The sequence below is a fragment of the Barbus barbus genome (assembly GCF_936440315.1).
Source record: "Barbus barbus genome assembly, chromosome: 43".
Taxonomy (NCBI): domain Eukaryota; kingdom Metazoa; phylum Chordata; class Actinopteri; order Cypriniformes; family Cyprinidae; genus Barbus; species Barbus barbus.
This window is the reverse complement of record NC_136721.1, coordinates 18,802,245-18,828,065: the sequence shown is the minus strand read 5'-3', so window position 1 is coordinate 18,828,065 and position 25,821 is coordinate 18,802,245. Positions and strand designations below refer to the sequence as shown.

Genomic DNA, 25,821 nt, shown 5'->3' with positions numbered 1-25,821 from the left:
TTTTTCATCTTTGCTCTCACGCCACTGTATCATTCAATTCTCAAGCCCTTCCTGGTCTCAAAGTTTAACACACTACAACGACCAAACAGAGATAACAACCCAGGAATCATATAATCAATATGAATATTGATCTCGGAATATTTCAGTCAGTCTAATCCAGGTCTCTCAAGCTGTTAATAATTTATCTTTAAATTCAGCCAATGAAATCAATTTCACTTTCTGCATTTTGGTTTGACCTCTTGTTAAAGGGATAGTTCACGCAAAAATGAGAATTCTCTTTCTTCTACATTGTATTGACTAAAACAGTTCTTCAAAATATCATCTTTGGTGTTCAATAGAAGAGAGTAATGCTTCTGTAGAATGCATATTTCTTGCGTCACATAATTACTGCTAGTTGTTAGAAAAAGTGCTGGAAAAGCTACACTGTTTTGCTGCTGTCGTGCTACTGAAAAATGTAGTTAAGTTAGCAGTATCGCAACTTTTAATTAGTTACTCCCCTGTACGTGGATAACTTAATTGAAGTTAATGAGGATTGTTAGGGAGTGTGTGCGCAGGGTTAAGCTGATTACTGCATATATAGGACATTGTTCTTTCCTGTGCATGTTGTGTGCTTCCTGCTGTCCAGAGCAGCACTTCTGGGCTTTAAGAAGAAATGCAGCAAATCATTAGTTCTACTTAAAAGCCAACACATCTTTTCCTACAAAGAGAACGAGTGGGAGCAAAAGAGCAAGGTTGTAGGAAAAAAAAAAACAGAGGAGGATAAGTGAACAGCCTGATCCCTAGGTTATACCTAATCCTGTTTAATTAACTAAAAATCTTCCAGCGTTTCATCAAAGCCAGCCAGAAAAGAAGGAGGAATGACAAATCATGTGGTACGTCATTTTAAAACCTCCATCTACCCTCTCCTTTCCTCCGTGTTCTCCTTTGGTTTGGAGCGTGCACCTGCTGCGAGTATTTCTATTGTAGCTCAGAGCTCTTCACGCAGGCAGCCTTGTGGCTCAAAGTGCCTCTTAACCCGTCCGCTGCACCTTTCTTCCCAGCATGCACCACTCTGCCTGCCCATGTGACACTGAGAGCAGTATTCGGGGATCAGCAGACCTGGGCTCCGCAGCGCAGGGATTTCAATTTCAATGAGCAGCACTGAACATTCTTTACAGACAAAAGATAATGTTTTAGTGTCTCATCCTCTCTGCTTGTGGAAAAAATAACTATAGACTACAGAAATAGCTTTTGGCAGTTAAATCTATAACCACACACATACATATAAAAATGCAGGTTTGAAATGATAATGGGGGCATACAGAGCACGCAATTCATCTGTGTTATTTTTAAATGACTGGTCTAAATGCACAATGTGTTAGACCCGGGGTGTCAATCTCTAAAACAGCAATTTATATGCCTTAGTGTACCAGTGGAAAACACACAATGCATGCTTTTCTGGAGCTAACAAAATCATTTAAACTATTTACTGATTTAATAACAAAAATTGGGGGAAAACACAAGGAGTTTAGTCATTTCAGATTACATGTGTATGTAATCAGAAAGGTTAAAAAAAACAAAACACTGCACGATAACTTCAGCTTAAACAAGTCATCAAATGAATATTATCACAATGTTAGGTTGAAAATAGAAATGACTGCTTTAAATTACAAGCCTATTAATATAACATTAATGAAACAATAGAGAAACTCAATTATTTATTACAACTACTATTTTATTTGCATCATTGCCTTGAGCGATGAAAACTTCAAAGTGGAAAATGAATTGTGTTTTTAAGCCATGCATATTTAAAAAAACGTTTCTGCCACTGTAAGATACAAGTGACGCAACTCATCAAATCAAAATTTTAAAATATAACTTCTATTTTAACATTTTAAAATGTAATTTAATTCTATGATGTTAAAGCTGAATTTTCAGCACCATTACTCCAGTCTTCAGTAATTCAGACAGTGTATACACACAAACACTGTGTGTGTATAAACTGGAACTACTACTGACTGAACTACTGTACAGGCCGTTGACATCCCTGCAATGTATAAAGGTGGTTAACTGCTGTGCAAACATTCCCTCTCTTGTGGAGTGCCACTGTTTTATTCTCAAGTTTTGACTAAGAGGGAGATAGAAGGTTACGCTTACTCAGCACGTCTCATACTTCAGGCCCATGCGGGTGGGTTAATGTGGGTCAGAACCAAGGGCGAGATCTACTTTAACATCGACGGTCCTCCTGCACAGAAGAATGTTGAATACAGCGAGACAACTGCATGAAGTGGCCTAGATGCATTTCAAGTACACAATGCATTGCACCCTTCTGTGTTTTAAATGTCTCAGAACTTTGTAAAACATGAACTGGTTAAAACTTTACTGAAAAAGCTTACAACTTGGATGCAATTATTAGTGAATGAGACTCATTGAGAGTATCATCTGTAACATTTATGTGCTGTAATCACATAAAATACTTTCCATTATTATAGACATCAGGCTGAGGCATTTAAAAAAACCTGTGTTCTACAGTACTTTATGTTCAATTCTGCTACGCTCCATCTAGTGGTTTTGAATGCTAGAAGAAGAAAAAAAAAACATTTACATTTGCAAATCTCCAGCCATTCCCTCTCATTAATTCCTTGTTCTAATCAGCAGTCCATCACACTCCCCCTTCTTTTCTGATTCATCCTCTAATGTTCTTTGTGAGAGGAGCTTGTGATCCATCTCTCCCTCCGTTCTCCTATTGTCTCATCCATCACACCCTCTTATAATGTTCCTGTTGGCCTTGAGGTTGAGAGGTAGGATAAAGGGGCCAAGAAAGCAAGAAAGACTGAGAGAAAGAGAGCAATGACCATCAATAAAGATCCTTTTTGGGAAGCTGATATGCAAATCAATATTGATCAAAACAATAAAATAGGTTTTAAAAACACATTTTTGTTTGTTTTTCAATGATAATTATCTATCCATATAGAGATGGTCTTACTGATGTATCGGACAAGAGATATTTGCATTATGTATTTGCAATATTTCCAACACCGAGGAAGATCCTGCATGACCTGAAACGTGTGTGGTTTATAAATGCACTAAGCATATGAAATAATAAAAGAAGACTGCTAGTATTTCGTTGTGTAATCCTTTTTTTTTATTTCCTGCAGATGAATTGCAAATATTGAGTTTTGACTCTCTTGGAAGAATTTATTTACAACAAGCAATCATGTCACATTTGGACAAAAAAAAAGTACGCAAGATCCTTAATTTTTCTTTTTCTTTAAGAGATACTGCCCTTAGAATTAACACCATATGATAACCTAAACAATGCAGGCAGACACAATTCTGATATTGGTTGACTCCAAAAAGTCAGATATATTGTGCTATTACACTGTGTGAATATTTAATTTCACTTTGGCCGTCAATCTAATTTTGAATTAGTGATGCACCAAAAACTATTTTTTCCTGAAACTGAAAGTTCTCTCTTAATTAAACACATTTATTTGATTAACACTTAAATAAAAACTTAGTTGTATTAAAACATCTTTCCCCTTCTGTTCTCTAAAGCATCATTTATGCTGGTAGAGTTGTATTAAGAGCCTTCTACCCGAGTCCTGCTACACAGCTGTTCCCACCTCTCCTAGGAAACGTCCTGTCGCACAGAAACACTGACACACAGCAGGATGGTCATAAGGGATAAGCTAACCATAGCCTTCACCTGACATGTAAGGGCTCTCTATACAGTCAAAGAGTGTTTACATCATAACAGCATAAGTCCTTGACATGAAAGTTCAAATCAGATGAAAAACACAGTAGTGAGAGATGTCATGTTAGAGAACACAGAAACAGGCTAACCATACATCTGCATTAAAGTTACAGCCAAAACCACGATTAGAAATTACACCTTGTGAGCTGATCAGGGGTATCATGAAATGAGGCAAAAAAAAGTGTATTAAATAAATAGTTTTTTTTATATATATTATTGTTTTAATATTTATAACTTAATACTTAAAACTTAAAACTTCTAATAATTCAAGCAAACTGAACAGCCTGTCATCACCATGTAAATAATATGGAAATTATCAGCTTTATGATAAATCTCCTTCTGCTCCACAGAGAAAAATCATATGAGATTTTGACCCCAAAAAAGTCATAAAATGACAAAAGGGATGGTTTTTTATCTACAATAATGATCACTGATGATCTTTTTTTTTAAGTTCAAAATGGGCCGAGGTTTTTGCTCAAAAACATTATATAATAATATTTAAATAATCAATTCAAATCATCAAATTTTATTTACATCTATATAATTACATATTTAAATAAAAACGATTACAAGCTGGAAGTTAAACATGAAAAACTGTCCAGAATGCTGCCTAAAAGCTTGGCTTTCGTAACAGACCTCTAGAGCCAAATGAAAAAAGCATGAGACCATGAGCCGGTATGATTGGCATGAGTTAATATCTGCTTCCAGAAAAAGCTGCAAGAAAGCATGGCGAAAATCCTTAATACTGCATGCATGTGCCTTGGATCTGTAAACAGCTGGGGTGGGAGGAATAATATGGAGGAAAATTGAGAGGGATAAATATGCTCTGGTGTTTTGCCAGCATTCCTTGGGAAAGTACATATAATAGAGAAATATTAGAAGCAGGTGGCTAACTGCTGTGCAAATGCTTCCTTCCCTTGTGGAGCAAAGCTTTGTTTCTCAGTGTTTCAGTAAGAACGAGAAAGGAGATTTTGCTTATTCAGCACACCACCCTGTCTGAACCTATGCGGGTGGGTTAATGTGGGTCAGAACCAAGGGCTGGATCTACATTAACACCACTGGGCGTCCTGCCCAATGTCGAACAGGGAGTAAAAAAAGAAACGTGAAGAGGGACAAAACAAAGTGCTCTAGAGATGCATTTCTAGAGGACAGTGATATTAGTCAGTATGAAGGCCCACCCCTAAATATAACCATCACTGTTAAGCAGATCATACTTTTTCCAGCTTTCTGCATATCTTCATTTTGTAGAAAAATATATTATAAAAATATATAATTTTAAAAAGAAAATTTGAAATAAAATATTTTTATTTTCTATATGAAAAAAAAGAAAATTATATTTTCCATATTTAAATACAAAATGGGGTTTTCAAGCATCAAAACAATGTTTATTAAAGTTTTACTTTTTTCCTTGAATGTTTCTGTCACGGTGCACACAGCAGTGAGGAACGAGGAACAAATCAAACTGAACAGACAGGACTATAAATACACAGGTAAATCATAGATAGACAAACACAGCTGGACATGAATTAACTAATAAACACATAACAAGGACAGGACACAAACCAAATATGGAAACAAGAGGTGGGAACACAAGACACACACGACAGAGGACTGACATAACTCCCCCCTTAACAGTTCCACCGGGTGGGGGTGGGGGGCAGGAACACAGGACAGGGACCTCCAGAGCGAAACAGACAGATGGAGGCCATGGCAGAGCTGGGAGCTCTGGAGGCCATGGCGGTGCAGGGAGCTCAGGAGGCCATGGCGGGTGGTCTTCGTGGCCGTGGCCTCGTCCCGGCGACTCCAGCCAGAACCCTTCTACCCCCCCCAAAGATTTCCATGGGGCAGCTCGGGGGTATCAGGAGCCCTCCGGGGCTAGACTTACAGGACAGGACATGACAGTCCACACTGGGACAAGACACTAATTTAAAGGTAAATTAAAATGTTCCTGTGGGCACGACAAGACTTAAAAAAATCCATGACCCATGGGACATGGCACGGCTGTCACAGTGCACACAGCAGGGAGGAACACCGAGACGAGGATAAACTCAACATAACAGTCTTTAATGAAGACATCAAGGCAGGGCAAGACAAGGCAAGGCTGACACAGACAAGAACACTGGGGAGTAACGAGTAGACCAGACGAAATCAAACTGAACAGACAGGACTATAAATACACAGGTAAATTATAGATAATTAGACAAAAACAGCTGGACATGAATTAACTAATAATCACATATAACAAGGGCAGGAAACAAACCAAATATGGAAACAAGAGGTGGAACACAAGACACACGACAGAAGACTGACAGTGTCCTGTTTTTTCCCCCAAGCAAAAAAATTACCATTATACATTTTCACCATGATTTACAGAGGACACCCACTAAAACAGTTCAGTGTAATAATAGTTAAAAAACAGTTCATTCAGTGTAATAATAGTTAAAAAATCTTGTATTTGCATATTTACAACCAGAATCATTAGATTTCATTAAAAGACATTAAAATAATCACAATGCTGCCTTGCAAAAATGAATTGGAATTTTAAATCTTTACCACTCTCATTCAAACCACTAGGTTTTACCCATTTGTCAGCAAGAAGTTTTAAATCATTTTAAAAATAATAAAATTCAGTACGATTAATTTTTCCTTTATATATAATTTTAATAAGTTCAGGTCAGAAAAATTATGTTTAATTTTTACATAAATAGCTGTTACGCTGAATGATGATGGAACATTATTTCCCCCATATTTTGACATTTTATTTTCACAAACGTTATTTAAGAAGACAATGTACTTGCATTTGTGTGTATAAAATCATTTTTGTAAATTTAATTTGATGCAGACACCAAAATGGGACATGTCGTCTTCTCCACACGCACACACATTTATCCCCTCACCCTAGGACATCCAAGCATCATTGCAGTGAATTTTACACATGTAGGTAACTCTCTAAAAAGGTAGTTGCTGGAATAATTAAGGTTAAGTGTTTTGCTCAAGGGCAAAAACTGTGAAAGCTTATGGCTTACTACTTGTGGGAATCGAACCAACCACCGTTTGATTACACATTCTAAGCTTTATCCACTCCGCCTCACTACCCTTGGGAAAAATTAGTGCCATAAGAAAAAAAGGGTGCAAAACTACAAAACCTCTTTAACCACCACATGTGAAACATGTCAGATTGACTGGATCATTCAGAAAACTGTATTATCAGGCGTGAGCAGTCTGTATCTGTCAGTAACCCACACCGCTCATGAAGAACATATGAGCATGTTGTCTACTGATCCTGAGTGGCAGAACAATTATATCGCCTATCAAATCCATGCCCTCCCATTATAGCGCCCTTCAATCATAAATCTCAACAACCCGCTGCCCCCATCTTCCTCTAGGCAGAAAATTCCCCAGATGCTGTTATTTTCCCTGATGCAAGGCCTTTAAGGTCCAGCCAGCCTGTGGAGATGAGTGTTGTTGGCAGCTTCCACTGGAAGTGATCCACAGGGAAAAACTCATCAGCCTGTGTCCATGGTTTGGGATGCAATATTTTGCGACAACGACGAGGTCTGAACTCCTCCAGGATGGGATGAAGGATAACTACCTCTGACACTGATCTGAAGGTTAGACATCATTTCCACGAACAGAACTCATTTTTCCAGACATTCGCTGAAACATAAATCTCAGATTGAAATCAATTATCTGAACACGGTGAAGACTGAAGTCCTCTGGTACAGCAGCTTCTACCGTTCCATCATAATCCAGGGGAGTTATAATAAAACATAGCGCCCCTTCATGACCCTGCACACATCTGTGCAGAATTAATATCTCCATATGCCTCTAACCCTTTCCTCTATTAATTTCCTCATATCAGAAAGGAAAACATTCAGTTTTTGGGGAATTTCATTCTTTTCTTTTGAGTCCTTTTGAAGCACATCCTCACTAAAGAGTGATTTTAATAATCTGACCCGAAACATCTTAATTATCTCTCAAAATCTAAATCCTCAGTGACCAAACAATGTGTCATTCCTCTCATCTGAATGTATGTGTGTGGTTTCAAATCTGCCAATTTCCTTTCAGTGAGATAACAGACCTGATCCTTCTGGGAGGACAGCTTTAAGTAGTTTTAAGCACTATTCTATAACAGAGTCCTAGAACGTCAACAGATTAAAAAGGATATATTCCTTAAACATTCAACCCATCACAGTTATAATCAAATATTATAACAGCAATTTCAAACAGGGGGTTGGGAAATTATCATATCATATCATACATATATACACATATATATATATATATATATATATATATATATATATATATATATATATATATATATATATACACACATATATACACACATATACATATATATATACATACATATATATACACACACACACACACACACACACGCATGCATGCACACACACGTGTGTAAATAAATAAATATACATATATATGTGTGTGTGTGTGTGTGTGTGTGTGTGTGTGTGTGTATGCGTGTGACCATTAATTTAAAGATAATGCAGAAAACTGGATTTTGCATTAAGGCATGGCATGTGTGCAAGTAAAATACAGTTTAATCAGAGGAAATCAGAAACAGGATGAGATGATGATACAAAATATGTAATTTATTTTAGGTTACAACTGTGTAATAAGTATGTTTTAAAAAATTCTACACATGAATCAGAAGGCACTTCTGAAGGTACTGAACTGTAGAGGTCTTCGATCAGACATAATAATAATAATAATACATGTTTTATGTGACAACTGAATTTGGCCATCACAATGTAATAAAAATAAATAAATTTTTATCTGCTAAAGATTACATTTAAAATTATTATTAAATTATTAGTATTTTTTTATTTTGAAGGCTGTAAAGACAATTTAAATGTGAAATAGGGAAAATTAACATTTAATTGTACAATTAAATATCCAACATGAACAGATAAATTAGGTAGTTTCAATTACATTTTTAATTTTACACCTATTTGAACTTTTTAGCTTCATAACGTTTGCTTTTAATATTGTATTTCTGTTTAATGCACAGAAAATAATTTCATTTTTTAAAAACTAAAATGCGCATTAATTAAAAAACATTATTAAAATGTATCAGTAAAATTGCATACTAATACTATAAGTTATTTTAATAACTAAAATTGTATTAGTTCATCCATAAGGATTTATTTTCCAGACCACAAAACTGGGCAGACAGAATGGCATGGAACTGAACAAGTAAACAAGATACTTCATATGCATATAAATACAAAAAGCATCACACACGGTCTCCATGAGGATGGTGTGTTATGGTATTTTAATGCTGTGTGTTGACAAACTGGGCAGTGAGCCGGTGCCCATGGGCCCGGTGACCCGACCTAGCATGCAAACAAACCATAGAAAGAGAGAGTCAATTAGCAGATGCATCTGGTGAACCGTGCCAGCTATAAACCCGTCAAGCAAATCAGAAACGATGTCCTCTGCCAATAAACTCCAGATCGATAGGCTGCGAGCTGATGATTAATCTGGATGCTGAATACATACAGACAACTAGGGCAGATGAGAGTGACAGAGGCTGGATAGCACAAAGCTAAGAGAGAAAACTACATGAAAGTAACCTTCGTAGGTCAATTACCGCCATCCCTCACACGCAGCAGCGAAAATTGGCAAGTGTAGGCACTCTGGGTAAGAGCAGTTCACATCCGTAGAGGAGTCACATGCACATCGACTAAGGCTCAGTGTGAACTTCACTCAGAGAGTGATGGCCATTTAGTCATTTAATGGGTTTTTACCCAGCAGACGGTCTCAGCGGCAAAGCTCATACTGTTACTTTTGCTGCTATATTCAACAAATACTAAAGACCAGTCATTAGAGAGTCACATGACACTAAAAACCAGATGGAACAAACAAAACAAACCCACATGCTGACGATTCATGTTGTGCTTGCTAATATCCTGTGCTCTTGCCAGCGATCATGGACACACATCCAAGTACACTTGCGCTGAAAAATCCAGGCCCATGATGTAGGTTGTCCTAACAAATACCATTTTGATCAATAAAAATCTTCTATAAAAATCTATATATTTATATGGATGGGCCCGAGTTTATATGGCAAATTCATGTGCGTGTAATCATGCTTTTAAAGATGAACAGGGCATTTAATGCAGAAAACTGAATTTTGCATTCAAGGCATGTATGCAGGTAAAACCAAGAAAGGGAAAAAAATCGGGAGGAGAAAGAGAGAGAAAAATGGGGAGATGATTCAATATATATTATTTTGTTGTTGTTTCATGCATTTTAAAATATTTAATACATGAAATTATGAACTAATTTACATAAATGTTACAATTTTTGTGTGTGCATGTTATATATGTATATTATACATACATTTATATGCATTTTAAGTATTTTTTTTTCATTTTATACTAGAAAATAGTTATAGAATTATGATATTATTTATATTATTATTTTTGTAACAATAATAACACAATTAAAACACATAAAATAAAATCCAGTTTCCTACAAGAGTATCCACATCACACTCTTCTCGTTTCCTATCTATATGTCTGAGATTAGTAGTGTATGTGTTGAGACAAGGTGGAGCTTCTTTAATTATTTACCAACAGGAGTCCATGACAGAGGTGTCAGCCAATGAGAGGTCAAAGCCAAGAGATCGGCCAATGGGAAAAGATCACCATATCATCAATACTGCACTGCCCCATTAGAAATGTGGACATAGCGAAATTCATGTCTTCATCTGTTCTCTCTCATAAGAGGCAGCGAATCATGCTGCAGATACAAGAGCTTGTGCAACAGATGGTCTGGGTTCAGACAGGACAATGGGACACGGGTATGGACTGCGGGGGAGGGGTCAGGCTCAAATGTATTAAATTGCATGCTTAGGTCTTCCTTTAAGGCTCAAACGAGGACAGAGGAGAAGAAAGGCAAAAACAGGGTGGAGAGTCCTATTAATTAGCTACAAGCTTCTACTGCTCAAATTGCTAATTATATTGCAACCACAAAACACAGAGGAACAAGTCACTTGTGAGCAGAGGTTGGTTGTAAACACTGTGTAGCCTAGTTGGTGCATTAAACGTTATCACTCTACAGTAAACAAGGTAAGAGTGAACCAGACAGTAAGAGAACACATATTATTTAATTAAATTTTTTAACATAATTTTGAATTCAGTACAGCCTGCATTGGCTAAAAGCATAAATATACATATGACTGTGATACAGGTCCAATAACTTAGTAAGGGAAACAAATCTATTTTGTTTTCACTATAGGAACCATCAAATTCTCAATATGTTCCTTGGTCTTGTATCCAAACTGTCTTTAAAATCCTGTCATCAAGAACAACCGATTATTTCAATCTACATTATACAAGGATTGTGTAACAAGACTAAAGCTCAAACTCATTTCCTGGTAGGGTTTGTGGAGGATTTTATGCTGTATGTTTCTCACTACATTAGTCTGAAAATAAATATATAAATAAAACCAGGCCGCGTTCTCTGCAGCATGAAAGAAAGACTGCCATGTCAAGTCTGGGCGTTGCTTTTTCCCTTCACAGAATAATTCAGCACTTATGTATGTGTGTGAGCGAGTGAATGTGAAAGAAAGAGCTAGAAAACAAGAAGTGAGTGAGAGGTTCATTCATCTAAAATTGCTGTATATGTATAGTACTTTAAAAAGCAAAAATGGCTTAAGAGACATAAAAATGTCCAGAAAGTATTTTGGCAAGTGAATAACTATAATTTTACTGCACTGTGCTTTCATGTGCAACATGCCAGACATACTGAATGTGAATAGATTTATCAGATATTCAGCAGCTTTTATCTTTCCTATTTAAAGTCAAATCCAAATCCATTTGACAAATACACATACTGATAAACTATAACCTTGAAAACACTAAGTCACAAAGAATTTGCCAAATGTGACCCTTAGCAGGATCATACCTACAGACCCTTAAAACCAACAGGCATGTGATTTATCAGAGTCATTTCACAAACACAAAAGAGACAAATCTGGGATCAGTATATCAAAGATCTCACATGCTGTGAGAGGGTGGTCTTAAAATCACAGAAATGCCGGCCAGTGATCTGCAGTCAGTCAGCCATATATCAACAGGTCCCCAACAGAGTGTAATGAGTGAGCATCAATCCTGCCCTGCCTCAAATTGATGAGGTCTGTCAGAGAAAAGCAGTGTATTTTCTCCATTTTATGGTGAGGCTAAATCAAGATGAAGAATACAAGGGACAGTCAGTCACCTGCTCTGTAATGAACAAGAGATCATATTGTGAGATAGGACTTAAAAATGTGTTCTGCCTCATCTGAGACAATTAGTTGAGAGGCTGAGAAAAGAAATTGTATGAAAAACACTGATATGCAGCTTTTTTATTTTTAAGTTTCATTTAATGCCTGTGAATAAGAGAATGGAAAGATAGAGGAAAGACTCTCTCTCCCTTCCTCCATTCTCTCATTAACCTGTTTTACTTTGTTGGGAAATTGGGCAATAGAAAAATTATATCCTAGGTTTACATCGCTGTGTAGAAAACCCACTCAATGCAAAATGAAATGCAAGCAGTCTGCCTTTTTTGGAGTGTGCCTGTAAAATACTGCTGTCTGACCATTAAAAACCATTAAAATAATCACAATTATTCACAGATCTGAAGTGATGAAATTTGACTCTCTATATACTTTTCTTGTCCAGGAATGAAAAAATATATAAACAAAAAAATATATAACACTTATGTTCAACATTTTCCATTTAAAGGGACAGTTCACCCAAAAATGAAAATTCTGTCATTAATTACTCACCCTCATGTCATCCAAACCCGTAAGACATTTGTTCATCGCCGGAACACAAATGAAGATACTTTTGATGAAATCTGAGAGCTTTCTGACCCTGCATAGACAGCAACACAACTGACAGTGGTTCAACCTTAAAGGAACACACCACTTTTTTTTTTAAAATAGGCTCATTTTACAACTCCCCAAGAGTTAAACAGTTGAGTTTTACCGTTTTTGAATCCATTCAGCCGATCTCCGTGTCTGGCGGTAGCACTTTTAGCTTAACATAGATCATTGAATCGGATTAGACCATTAGCATCTCGCTCAAAAATGACTGAAGAGTTTCGATAATTTTCCTATTTATAACTTGACTCTTCTGCAGTTACATCGTGCACTAAGACCAACAGAAAATTAAAAGTTGCGATTTTCTAGGCTGATATGGCTAGGAACTATACTCTCGTTCCGTCGTAATAATCAAGGACCTTTGCTGCCGTACCATGGGCACAGCAGGTGCAATGATATTACACAGTGCCTGAGAGTAGTCCCAGCTAGGTAACTAGTTATGATTTAGCTGGGGACTACTTTCAGGCGCTGCGTAATATCATTACCTTTTAAGTGTGACTTAAATGGGTCATCGGATGCAAAATTCACTTTACACGTTGTTTGAACATAAATGTGAGTTGGAAGTGTGTGTACACATCCATTCTATAATGATAAAAATCCACCTAGTGTTTTTTTTTTAAATCCCTATTTTAAAATGCCCTCTCTCAAATCAGGCTGTTCTGAGATTCCTGTCAAAATGAGATTCCTGTCAAAATTCTGCACAGGCCGCTCCCACAATAGTTGATTGACAAGCTGTCTTACCTTAGACCCGCCCTGAGTGAGCTAAGAGCTGTCCGCCATTGTGTCGACTCCAGTGCAGGGGAAGACAAGATGTCTCCGATTAAGTGATTGAGGTGTTTAGTTGTTGGATGTAATAATGAATATAGCAGTTGTCATTTAGCCCCAACATCTGAGCCGCTGAAGACGCAGTGGATTAACGTTACTTTGATTTTGAAGGGAATGTGCCGATCCCCGATCTACATAAATGCGCCTATGTTCGCGCGAATCCTTCGTGATCCAGCTTCATCTACAGAAGAAGTGAGTATAAGGGTTTTGATGAATCTTTGCAAATCGCCTTTCCTAATATATGCTATTTAGCCAATTTCGCTGCTGAAGTTTACAGTCTGCTCGTCACTCCACGGAAGAGAGGGGCGGGGTCAGCAGAGCTCATTAGCATTTAAAGCAACATGGACTATAATGACTTGATGAAAACAGAGCTGATTTTGACAGGGTAAAGGTGGTGTTTTTTACACTACCATTGAGAAATTTTAACCAAAGTATGTTATAGACTTTTCATTAAGACCCCGAAGAATCATATCAACTTGATGATTCGGCATCCGATGACCCCTTTAAGTGACATAACTATACATATGGTGTCAATGAAAGCATGTAAACAGCATTTGACATCTGATTTGAATACAGTATTTTGCAACAATGTGATTTAAGCACTAAATCCACTATACACTTAAACAAATGATGATAGATGCCACTGCCGCCTTCTCACAGTGATGGCCACCCTCCTTTTTTCACATCTCATTTGCATAACATTTAGTATTTCTCAACTTTTTGATTCTATCACTGAATGTACCGCTCTGCTGTCAATATCTCAATGCCCTGAATGAACTTGCTGCTCAGCTTCCATGAACGAATTGAAAATGCTCACTCAGCTCTGCACAAGTGGACACGTAAGGTTAGAGGCATTGGGCTAGTGATGGATCTTCTAGCCTGGCTCTAACTGAGATTGCAAAGCAGCATTTGACTGTTAGCTGGTAAACAGTTCTGTCTTAACCATCTTTCAGTCAAGACAAAGGCAAGAGGCAACCTCCTCTAAGTTTGAGCCACAGGTGCCCTGGCAGTCCCAGCATTAAAATTCAATCAACTTGACTTAACAGGTGCTCTTATATGGGGTCACCCTTGAAACAGAAGATGAGGAAAGATCATTGATCATATGGGCTATCATAGCAGCCCTGTGAACAAACACTGAAGGCCATGCAAATAGACCAACCATTCATGAGATGCCAAAGGGCATCACACGCATTCAGTATATAGCCTATAAAGATGATGCAGACAGGTCACCTACAGCATGTACAATCCATTCTCATCATTGAGTCTGAAGACCCACAAAGAGAGATTGAGACAGCTGGTCGGAAAGACAACTAGACATACAAACAAGAAAAGTTTAGAAGACACAGGCAGAGAAATAATGATGTCAGTCCAGCTCAACCACCTGCAAGAGTGCCTCTTCCTCATATCAAAACATTGTGTACACAAACAAACCTCCTTACAAAACAAACCTTACCAGACACAACATGATACAGCAACATGATTTTTTTATTCTATCCAGCCACTGGCACTGAACTGGTTATCTCAACCCATTCTGAAATCACGTTTGCCTAAACTTTTGCTCCAGTTAGTTCCGATTGGCTGTGATTGTGCTGGATCTCACAGCTCTTTTGCATTCTTGTATGGACAGACAACAGGTTAGAATAGTGGCTGCATCCAAACATGCATACTTCCCAAATACATAGAATAAGTGCACTCTTAAAAATAAATGTTCCACAGAGGGGTTTCACAGCCATGCAATAGTAGAACCATTTTGTATCGGCTCCCCGAAAAACCATTCGGTGAAGAGTTCTTATCAGTTTTTCAGTGAGATTTTCTGAGATGTAAAGTTTCCATGTTTGTCAAAGGTTCTTCATGGAACCACTGATGCCAATAAAGAACCTATATTTTTAAAAGGCAATGTGGCCAAAAAAATTTAACTGTAGGCCTATGTGAAAAGAGTAGCATGTTCAAAAAGATTAGTATGAACTTCACAGGCAAACAGTAGGCAGAATGTAACCAGATGACCAACTTCTTCTGGGGAGACTCTTAAGTTTGCATTTAATGGAAACTTCACTATCCCATGAGGCCATGGGAAAGGATTTATGAATGGCATACCAACTGGTATACCAGCTGGTAGGTCACATGATAATGACAACATGATGAATGTTGTATGTTTGGACCACATTCATACTATAAAGAACTTTTTTATTGGTCGCAAAGCAATTACTTATTCACAAGAAGCAACCACTGAAGAGAGTATGTAATTTCCAACACAGTTACTGTTACTTTAATCATGAGTTCCACCAACTAGAATTTAAGCTGCATTGGGAATGTGTGAAGTTGCTACAACTTCTATAAAAAAGGTGTATTATTTTGGTGTTTATGTCTGAAAACACCAAAATAATCCAAGAAAGAAAAAGGAAAAGCAAAACAGATAATGTTCAGGGTTCATTTACACATAACAAAGGTCAACAGAGCCCAGAGGAAATCCTCACAGTAACTAAAATAGATGCTCTTCCTTCTGCTGGAAAAATGAGCGATAACTCTGCCTGCTAGCATTCAGGGAGCATAGCAAGGCACCGATCAAAAGCACACAGTGCTGAAATTATCTGCACCTAGCAAAACCCCCGTCTATTTCTCTCCGTTCTGGCTGCTCAGACAGTTCTTGTGTCTTTAACCAGGCTATGTCTGCATTACATGAGAACAAGAGCATCAAGACAAGCAGAAGGTCATGTTCAGCCTGGGGGAGAGGCTCGTCCATTTACTCATGCAGATCAATATGATTAACTGGGAGGAAGAAGCCTCCCCCCTCTGCCAGCTTCTGTTTAAGGAAGGCAGCATGGCAGGAATTTATACCCTGCTGCTCAATTGTGCCAGTTTCCCCCCAGCGAAGGAGGGAAAGAATGATACAGAAAGGTTGCAAACTGTTCATGTTCATTTTCTCTTGGCACACAACTCTACAGAGATTCCCAAACATGGGGATATGAGAGAGTCAAACAAGCAGTATCAGTGGAACGGAGCTTCTGGCTATGTGCCAGTACTTTGAAATATGCTTGGAATGTGCCTTATCTTCACTTTCAGATGCTTTCATGTTTTGTAATGTCGTTAAAAATATGATCACTGTAAAATTATAAAATTCAGGCCTCATTTGAGGTTCCCCAGATTGCCACACTGGTGGAAGCCTTTGGAGAAAGTCTAAGCACTTTTTGAAGATGCCTCAAAGTGCACTTAAGGAACTTCAATATGCTTTTTAAGTGCATCAAAGCTCGTTGCTTCTTATTATTGCCAATGTTTAGATTAAATATGGTTTGTCAGTTAATACAACTGACAAACCATACGATTCTTAAGAAAAAAACAAACAAAGTTTTGAATAGAATGCTATCTAGAACAGCTTGTTTCAGCACAATGGACAGCGCACACAATCTCAGTAACAATACACGTGTGGTCCAAAATGGTGAGCTTAATTTATATAAAATTACGATTATAGTAATAGTGAGTATGTGAAGGATTAGGCAAAGTCAGCTCTTCTTTTAAATGACAACAGCACAATGAAATGCCTTTAAACTGAAATACTTAGTATAGCTAAACCTTTATGTGACAGCAAATGTTTTTGATACAAAATGAAGTCATGTGCAATCATTTAACTATAGCTAACCCACACACACTGATCAATAACATCAACATTTGTACAGGCCTTTCTGGCTGACACATCTCAATAAAAGTGACCATTTATCATTCTGGTCCTTCGAGGGACACTTTCAGCTGCTTGCCTTGCATTAATAATCAATCAAGAAAGGAGTACAGTTCCCTGTTGTCAAATGACTGGCCAGAATCAGGTGATCTAAACATGGCTACAAAATCTGTAGGTGCAATTTGTGGGTGAAGTAATATTTAGTTTTTCAAAGAAGGAAAGACAGAAAAACTGGTTCCCATATCAACAACAGTATGTGTAAATGAATCAGACAAAGAATAAGTAAATACATTTTCTTTAAATTATAACTTATTTAAGTAATATTATTCACACTCACTTAACCTTAACAAATATTTATACAAATTATATTAAAGGGGAAAAACTAAAACTTACCTTAACGGCCTCTGCATGTGTGACCTGGTCAAACACTTTGTCATTAACTTTCATTATTTGATCTCCAATTCTCAAACCCTCCTTTTCAGCCAGTGATCCCGGTTCTACCAGTGACACATAGATCCCAACTCCATGCTCGGATCCTCCGCGGATGCTAAATCCTAAACCCTCGTTGCTCTTGTGACGCTTGAGGGTGACCTGCCGGATCTCTCCTGGGGGCTCCGGTAAGAAATTTCTTCCCAGTAAAGGAATAAGAGTCGCTGTCCCATCGCTGCTGGTGCTGATAGTGTCAGGAGACCCCCGCAGAGCGGCTTGAGACGCGGAAGGAGGCGAGAAGTGAGCCCCGTGTGTTGGACTCGAATTAGCAGCCTCGTGGGAACCGTCTGGGTCACCATTGCGCGCAAGAACGTCGGATTTCAAATAGAGCCCTTCTGATGTGTACTGATCGAACAGAAGCTGGTCCGAGCGCGGGATGACCAGCCGCAGCATGGGCAAAAGCTGACGCTTGCTCGGGACGTTCAGTATGACTTTAAGAGTCTGGACCAGATCGTACACATTGCGCTTGGAGTGGTACACGTTGAGGCAGTGGATGAACTGCTCTCTCTCGAGGTCGCTGAGCAGCAGGTTGAGCGCGTTGTGAAGCTTCTTCACGTTGGCGGAAAGGGTACGCGCGCTAGACGCCACGGAGTTGCCCGAGGAAGAGTTGAGCGACAGGCGCTCCAGGTCTGTGTTCATCCTCGCGCCCTTTGGCTGGATCACAGAGCCACGCGGAAGCGGTGGAGTCCGGCGAGCATTGCAGAAGCACCGGAACCGAGTCTACAGGAGTCTGCGGAGCGGCGCATGGCACTGCGGTGCCTTGATGTTCACTGTCATAATTAATATTACACCAAACGGGTCACAGAGGACCTACAAAACCAAACACATACATACATACATCTAATTAGGCCAGTATCCTACAGGAAAAAATTATAAATACAAAGTTTGGAATTGAAATAAACACTTTAAGCACGCAGTAAAAAAGTAATAATTTCAATGTCTAGTTAGAATCTAGCTGCATTTAGTTTATTTGTTATAACTGATACAAGGAAATATTATGTTAGGTAGCATTATGTTTTTAAGAATTAAAAAATAAGAATCATTGTTGGGGAAAATTCAGAGAATTCCAAGAGTAAACCATGACATGTTTTATGCAATTTTTATGTTTAGTTTTAATTGTCAACTGGAATGTTTTACATTTTATGTTGTATAGTTAATGTTTGCTGAATTAATTTAACGTCATGTGTTAATAATAGAGAACACTGTGATCTGTCACTGTTATGAAACAGTAAAAAACAGTTTTTTTTTCATTCATTCATTCGACTTAAATCAACATTCAATGTTACCAGATATATTATTATTAGCATGCTACATCGAAAGTTTAGTGACAAATGGAATTGCGCTAGATAGGTTTGCATATTAACACTACATGATTTAATGGCATACGAATATGAATTTAATAATACAGTCATCAAAATTCCATATCATCATCATATAGCATTTTAAATTCATAAAAAATATGACAAGTGGAATTTAGTTGGAAAACCGACAGCTGTGATAGCCAGAACATTAGAAAGAACCTAAAAAACGTAAATAAAAAGCCATATATTAGACAGGAAAGTGCACCTTTCAAATAACACCGACAGAAAGCAGCGCGCTCCGGTGCGTCTTGCGCTCGCGAAAAAGGGTCAAGTGGCCAGTGCGTCTTCTCCAGTATCTCTGTCGTCAACAGTGAATCCCTTATGAGGGAGTTTAGGATCTTTCCTTGGAAATCCAAAGCTTTACAACCACCACAATCACATGAATGCGTTCCCGTTGATTAGTTGTAAAAGTAGAGCACCGGTTCAGCGTTCGATTCTAATCCACTCGTTCCGTATCTGGAGGATATGGCTCTCAAACTAAAACGCAAAGTTGTTATCCTTTGGCACGCTCAAATCAGAAAGTTGAAACGCGCTTTAGTCCTTTGGAAAGTGCGCCAGGTGTATTCCACAGACAAAAAAATCTAACAGGTTGGAAAGTTATTCGTTGCGTAAGTGCGCAAAGATACAAAGTAAAACGGCACCGGAGATCGACGTCTTTGTCGTCTAGCCTTCAGCTGTCGGAGCAAGGGGATAGACTGAACTGGCTCGCTCCAACGCGTCCCTGCACAGGAAATGACGCAGCTCATGTGGCACGCGTAAGTTGCTTAGTAACCAACAACACATGAGCGAGGAGGGTGCGCGCAGGACTTGCAAATGCCCATCTGCTTATTTTAAGAGCTGTGTTATTTAGTGCCACTGAGATACTGTTAGCCATAGTTTTTTTATTAATATTGAATTTCATTGCATTTTTCGTTTTCATTTGAATTTTACAAACATTTTTAGTATTTTTGTTGAGTTTTCATTAGTTTTTTTTTTGTATTTATTTCTATTTCTATTAAATAGTTTATATTAATTTTTATTCCAGCTTTTGTTTATTTTAATATAATTGTTTATTTTAATAGTAATATTGTTTATTTTAATAGTAAATTAAACAATGTTGTACATATCTATCTATCTATCGATCTATCCATCCATCCATCCATCCATATATTCAATTATATATCAGGTAGTTGTAACCATGCTATTGTAAAAGTCTACTGAAGGCAAACTATCATGAATCAGCATAAACACATAAATAACATTTTACTAAATAGCATTGCTCATGCAACTTCTTTAGAAATACAAAAGTTCTCTTCCATTCTTAATCTGAATTGTAACAATCTGATTCCACATTTGCTTTGATTGTGAGTTGGTGTTGCAATTAACCCATCAATTCAACAAGAGAAACAATTACATTTTTGGTTAAAATAGAAACACATAACCTACTAGTAAATCAAGAAACCAGGTTAATACTCTAAAGTGAATGTCTCTCAAGGGTTTTAGATGCATCCTTCAATCAAGTTTTACCTCTCTATAAACATTTACAGCTCTGACCACATTAGTACGGTTCACATTACGGGAGTACATGATGGAAGCCTTTAAATCAAAATCCTTTACAGCATTTCAGAACTAATTTTTGCTGCTTTATGGCATTTTTAATCCCATAAAGCAGAACACTGAAATCCTGCCACAAATCTGAGTCAGCATTCACACATCCAAAGCCAAATGGGTTTCTGGACGTCACTGGCACAGGTGTCGATGGTGACGTGCGTCAAGAGATGACAGCTGGATATACCTTGTCAGACTCTCAACCCAGCTGAACTTTGACCTCGCGATTCCCACGGAAAGGCACTAATCAGACGTTCCCAGTCCACCTGTATCAGATAATGAGCCGTCTAGTCGTTTTCTCAGAGTTTAGCAACACACACAGGTCAGGGAGGGAGGGACGGAGTGACAGTGAGTGATTGATGGGCGTAATTAATGCAGTTACCGAGTATAAGCAACAAGATGGCAAGGTAAACACGGTTATTCTGCCGTGCCTCCGATCTGGACATAGACAGAGTAACAATGAGCTGAATTCCAGCTTGGTAGGCAGTGGAAGAAAGATCTAATTAACTCTCCTTATCCCCATGCCTGCATCAGCACTGCTAATGACTTTGGCTACCTATTTGATTTTCAATTTATAGTGCAGACCGCAGCACCTTATTGCACATGCCAAAGCTGAAAAATGTCCTGAGGTATAAAGCACCGTACGATAACATTATAGTCAGTTTGACAGGGAACTAATAAGGGGCATGTGCACAAGAAAATGCACGGGTGATGCTTTGAATTTGTTTATATACAGTCAAACCAGGGAGTTTTATCTTCGCAACGGCTGACTGTGTTAATCTCTGTTTTGAGAAAAAGCTGCTAAGTACGTTATGTAATAGGCTTAGGAAAGAGTGACTCAGAGCAACCTGGAGGTATCGCTGAAGAGAGTGAATGGATTCGGCCTTTCAACAGCTCTGACACAGATACTATTCAAGACCCCAGAGAGTCCAATTTTGTGTGTTCGCAAATAGCTGCATCTTTCATGTAGCCCTTGATCAAGTGGATAAAGGGGATTACAATAGTCACAGTTTAACCTATTCATCCTTAAAGGAATAGTTCAACTCCAGTCCATCAACACCTTGTGAAGTATAAAGCTGCCTGTCAGTAAGAAACAATTCCATCAAGGTGTTTTAACTTTAAACCGTAATTTCTGGCCAGAGTCTATAATCCATAATAATGCTTCCTTCAGTGAAAAAGTCCATACCCTGTTGTCCCCTCACATCAATATCCACCGATTTCATTTTAGCATGATATTCGTAACTGTTTATTTTTATTACCTGTTATATTTATTGCTCATTATTTACTGTAGCATCGGGGAGACCTGCCACAGTTCCCAGCTGTTAGTGCCATTTTCTTTGTTATGTTGCACCACTATTATGTTATATTTCATTGTCATTCTTACACACGATGTACTTATTCATCCATTTTCTTGCCATATCCTGACATGAAGCTTCAGGAAAATGCTTAGTCCATAAAACACGGAGGCTGTCTGCGGAAGACCTGGAAAGGAAAAAACAAACAAAAAAAAACAGCATCGCTCCCATTTAATATCATGAATGCTCCTCTATATTTTCATCATACACAAAGCTTTCATTTCATCCCATATTGAAGTGAATCCTTGCAGCAAAGCAATTTCACATTATGGTTTGTATAGGCTATAATATGCCAGGAAGTTTCTTCATTTGTATTGATCTAACAGTTTGTGGTAACAAATACCATTAAAGCTATAATGGCAAGAATTGATTGCTTGTGCTGTGTCTTCACTTTTGTTCAGAAAAAGTGTAATCAGCTCTCTTTAATGGCTTTAAACCACCACCATATTGTGGGACATAAACATTATCACTTTGTAATACAAATGATCAGCATCACAAAAATGGCAGCGCTCCAGCACCGTGTCCTCAGCGGAGGGTTATGTGGGGACTCTGCATGTCTAATTCTCAATAGAGAAAGCAATTTGCAGCAAAAACAGCCAACTGGCCAAGCATGACTTTTCCAACCTTCCAACAGCTATCCAGTGACCACTTTTCTCTCGCACACCCTTGACCTTTACTAGTTTGCCTCATTCTGACTCAATTACAAGTGCAAGTACAATTTCTGTCCTTATTAAACTGAGTGGCATGCCAAGGTGCTTTAAGGCTTTTAAACATCAAGTTACAGTAAGGGTGAGAATCATTAGCCAACTCACAAAAATATGTTCTAACAAAGTTTAGCTAACATTCCCATTAAGTTATAAAAATGTTATTTCGGAATGTAAATGACTTTTTTCCTAGTTATGCAAACATTAAGGGAACATTCCATTGCATGGAATTGAAATGTTATATTTATATGTTTTCGGAACATTATGAAACAAAAATGTTAAACTAAAATGTTTCAGAAATAATGTTGCTTGAACAATGTATAAATAATATTTTTGTTATATAATAATAATAATAACATATTATATTAACATTACTGGAAGAACATTGGTTTATAATGTTGAGAGAACGTACCAGAACGTGGTACATTGAAATAATTACAAATTAATAATAAATCAAAACAATTAACTATGTTAAGAATTATTAACTAACTAAATCTAGCTTAAAACATCCAAGGAAATATAAAGTAATAAAATGGAACAAAGAAACACATTAGAATCAATAAACAAAAAGAGAGAATTGCTATGCTCCAGACAATCGATTTTTCTCCCACCCCAAAGTCCAATCCTGAAAAATTCTGATAGGCCACAAAAATGGCCAAAAACAACAGAAACTTTTGAGAATCCATCAGCATTGTTAAAACTCACTTTAATCCATACAGCCCTCTATCTTTTTTAAATTTTGTGAGTACAGGTTAAGAGGTAGCACATACTCAGCCATTTCCCCGTCTTTCTGTTTTCCAGCGTGCACCATATGGAAACGGCAGCAAGGGCCAGATCCTTTAAGTTCCTCAGTGGGGCTCCATTAGCGTGGGTTGGACTTTCACACATATACATATGTCAAGAGTCTGTGTGAGTATTTCTACATGCACTGTGTTATTTACAGCTGCAGGGCTGCTGTCTGCACATATGAACCTTACCGTCCCAGCCGCTGCCTCCCAGACAAATAGCTTTTGGCTACTCAACCTCTCCCTTTCGGATTTTAAGTGACCTTTGCTTTGCACCCTTTTAAAAAGCAGTCACTGAAATAGCAAACAAGCAAGATGCTTAATTTGGAACTTGCCTCATGGCATGTAGGGATGAGGGACAAGGAAACGACTTGTTGGAAAGCACTCACAGCACTTATTAAGGCTTTTTGTTATGCACAAGGCAACAATTAATGAGTCCCATGTGAAAATTAGCTCACGCTGTAAACAGGAGAGCGTGCTCTTGAAGCTCCATATGCACCTTTAGCAAGGGAATACTCAGTCTGCGGAGGTGCGAGTCAAAGGCCCCTGAAAAATAACGGAATGTGTGTGAAGGTGGCACCTGTGGGAATTATCAAAGGTGTGAAATAATTTTTTGCATCATGAATTATGATTGTCAGGCTCTACTCAAGTGGATGTATACAAAATGTATTTAAAAAAAAATGTAAAGCAATAATTCTTTTTTTTATCAATCACTATTAATATGCAGTACCTATGCAAGAATTAATGAACTGAAAATCACTGCACTCGTCTCTTCTGCTGTATGACTATTGGCTATTAAACACTTAACCCTTGGTTAGACACGTCACGCTCGCCACGTGATGCATGTGTCCAATCAAAGTCTATCTGATATGGAGGACCAATCAATCAATATAGGAATATAAACAAAGGAATAAATGACTTTCTATATATTTAAAATAAACAAATTTAGTCCTGAATTTATTTTTAACTACTTGTCACTTTATTTATTTACTTACTTTCATAACCTGCCTAATATTGAATGAATATGCAAATGAAGCCGTATTATTTAAGTCCATTAAAATTCAATCAATCAAATATCAGAGGCGGTACCTTTAGATGGCTCTGCATGATTAGTTCCATTCGTTTCCAATATCGCCAAGTGAAAGATTATTATGGGTTGTTAATCATCAAGCCTATTTTAAGTAATAATCTAAGATCACCTGAGTGTGAGAACGCAGCCATTAGAAAAAAAATATTATTTTGACAAGGTAAGGAAGGTTGATCGATATTGATTTACACATCAGCCTCCAGAAAATTCTGTCCCTGCTCCACTCAGACAGAGCGCAACGCAATTTTGCACACACGTTAAAGGTAAAATTTGTAATATATGGAGCAAAACAAATTTCAAATATCTTTCACACCCCAAACTTTTAATCAGCAGCTCCAAAGGCTTCTTTTTATCAGCAAGACAGTGTTATAGCCAAAACAATGTGCACCGGGCATACTGATGCTGCTCTTGGTATTGTCTGAGCCTCTCTAATCTGATGCTGAACTTCCCTTTTATTACAGATGTCATTCTGCATCACCTGTTTTTGTCTTATGGGTCTAGCTGGAGCCCTTTCAAAGAGCGAATGGTGTGGGCACACCACGCATGCACCTGTCAGCTCATTTTAGTGCGCACTCCCCAGCTCAACTGTGTTTATCTTTAGCTTATAATCGTCAGTCCGACAGGCCGTCCCTGTGGAGCTGCTGTCAGACCACCGGAGACCGTATGTGATGCATTCCGCCCACGCACCAAAGGCCCTCTTCAGACAAACCCAGTACCTGCACCAGGAGGAAGTCGGTGCTTCACTGCATGACTGAACTGATTTTTAGAGTCATTTTCCACCTCCTTATATGGCAGGTGAGTACATCTCTCTCCGTCTTGCTGTCAGTCTCCGATTCTAATTCTGTCCTTCTTTCCATTCACCTTGAAGTCTGAAAGCACCTCCTCCCTCTGCATGGAAGATTCCCATTTCAATATCCGAAACCCTTTTAGTCTGACATTACGAGTGCTAGTTGCCCATTAACGCTCACTCCCAGAAGGACACCAAAATTGATCGTCTTTATCCTTCTGTTTAATCGTTACTGACAATTTACTGGAGTTGAAGCCTTCTAATTAATGCATGTACTTCTGAACTCACAAAAGAAAAATGGTATTTTGAGTTTTGGGTCCGAAATCAAAGAAAGTTAAAGGGAATGTTCACCCAAAAATGAAAATTTTCATCATTTACTCACTTGTTCCAAACCTGCATGAGTTTCTTTCTTCTTCTATATTTTAAAGAATGTTTGTAACCAGTAGGATATATTTTCCATATTGAAGTCAATGGCTACCGTCAACTTTGGTTATACCAACATATCTTCTTTTGTGCTCAGCAGAAAAAAAGAAT

The 25,821-nt window shown here is 38.0% G+C and overlaps 1 protein-coding gene across 1 annotated transcript in view; it reads right to left on the bottom strand.

Annotated features, from left to right (window-relative positions):
• The window catches only part of LOC306862338 (whirlin-like), a gene marked incomplete at both ends in the record, with an annotated part of 84,027 nt that extends 65,767 nt beyond the window's left edge, over positions 1-18,260 (bottom strand). Inside the window, one exon of the mRNA XM_079405094.1 lies at positions 17,526-18,260. Coding sequence (XP_079261220.1) covers positions 17,526-18,260 — 735 coding nt within the window. The remainder of the gene's footprint in view (positions 1-17,525) is intronic.
• Positions 18,261-25,821: the final 7,561 nt, after the last annotated feature.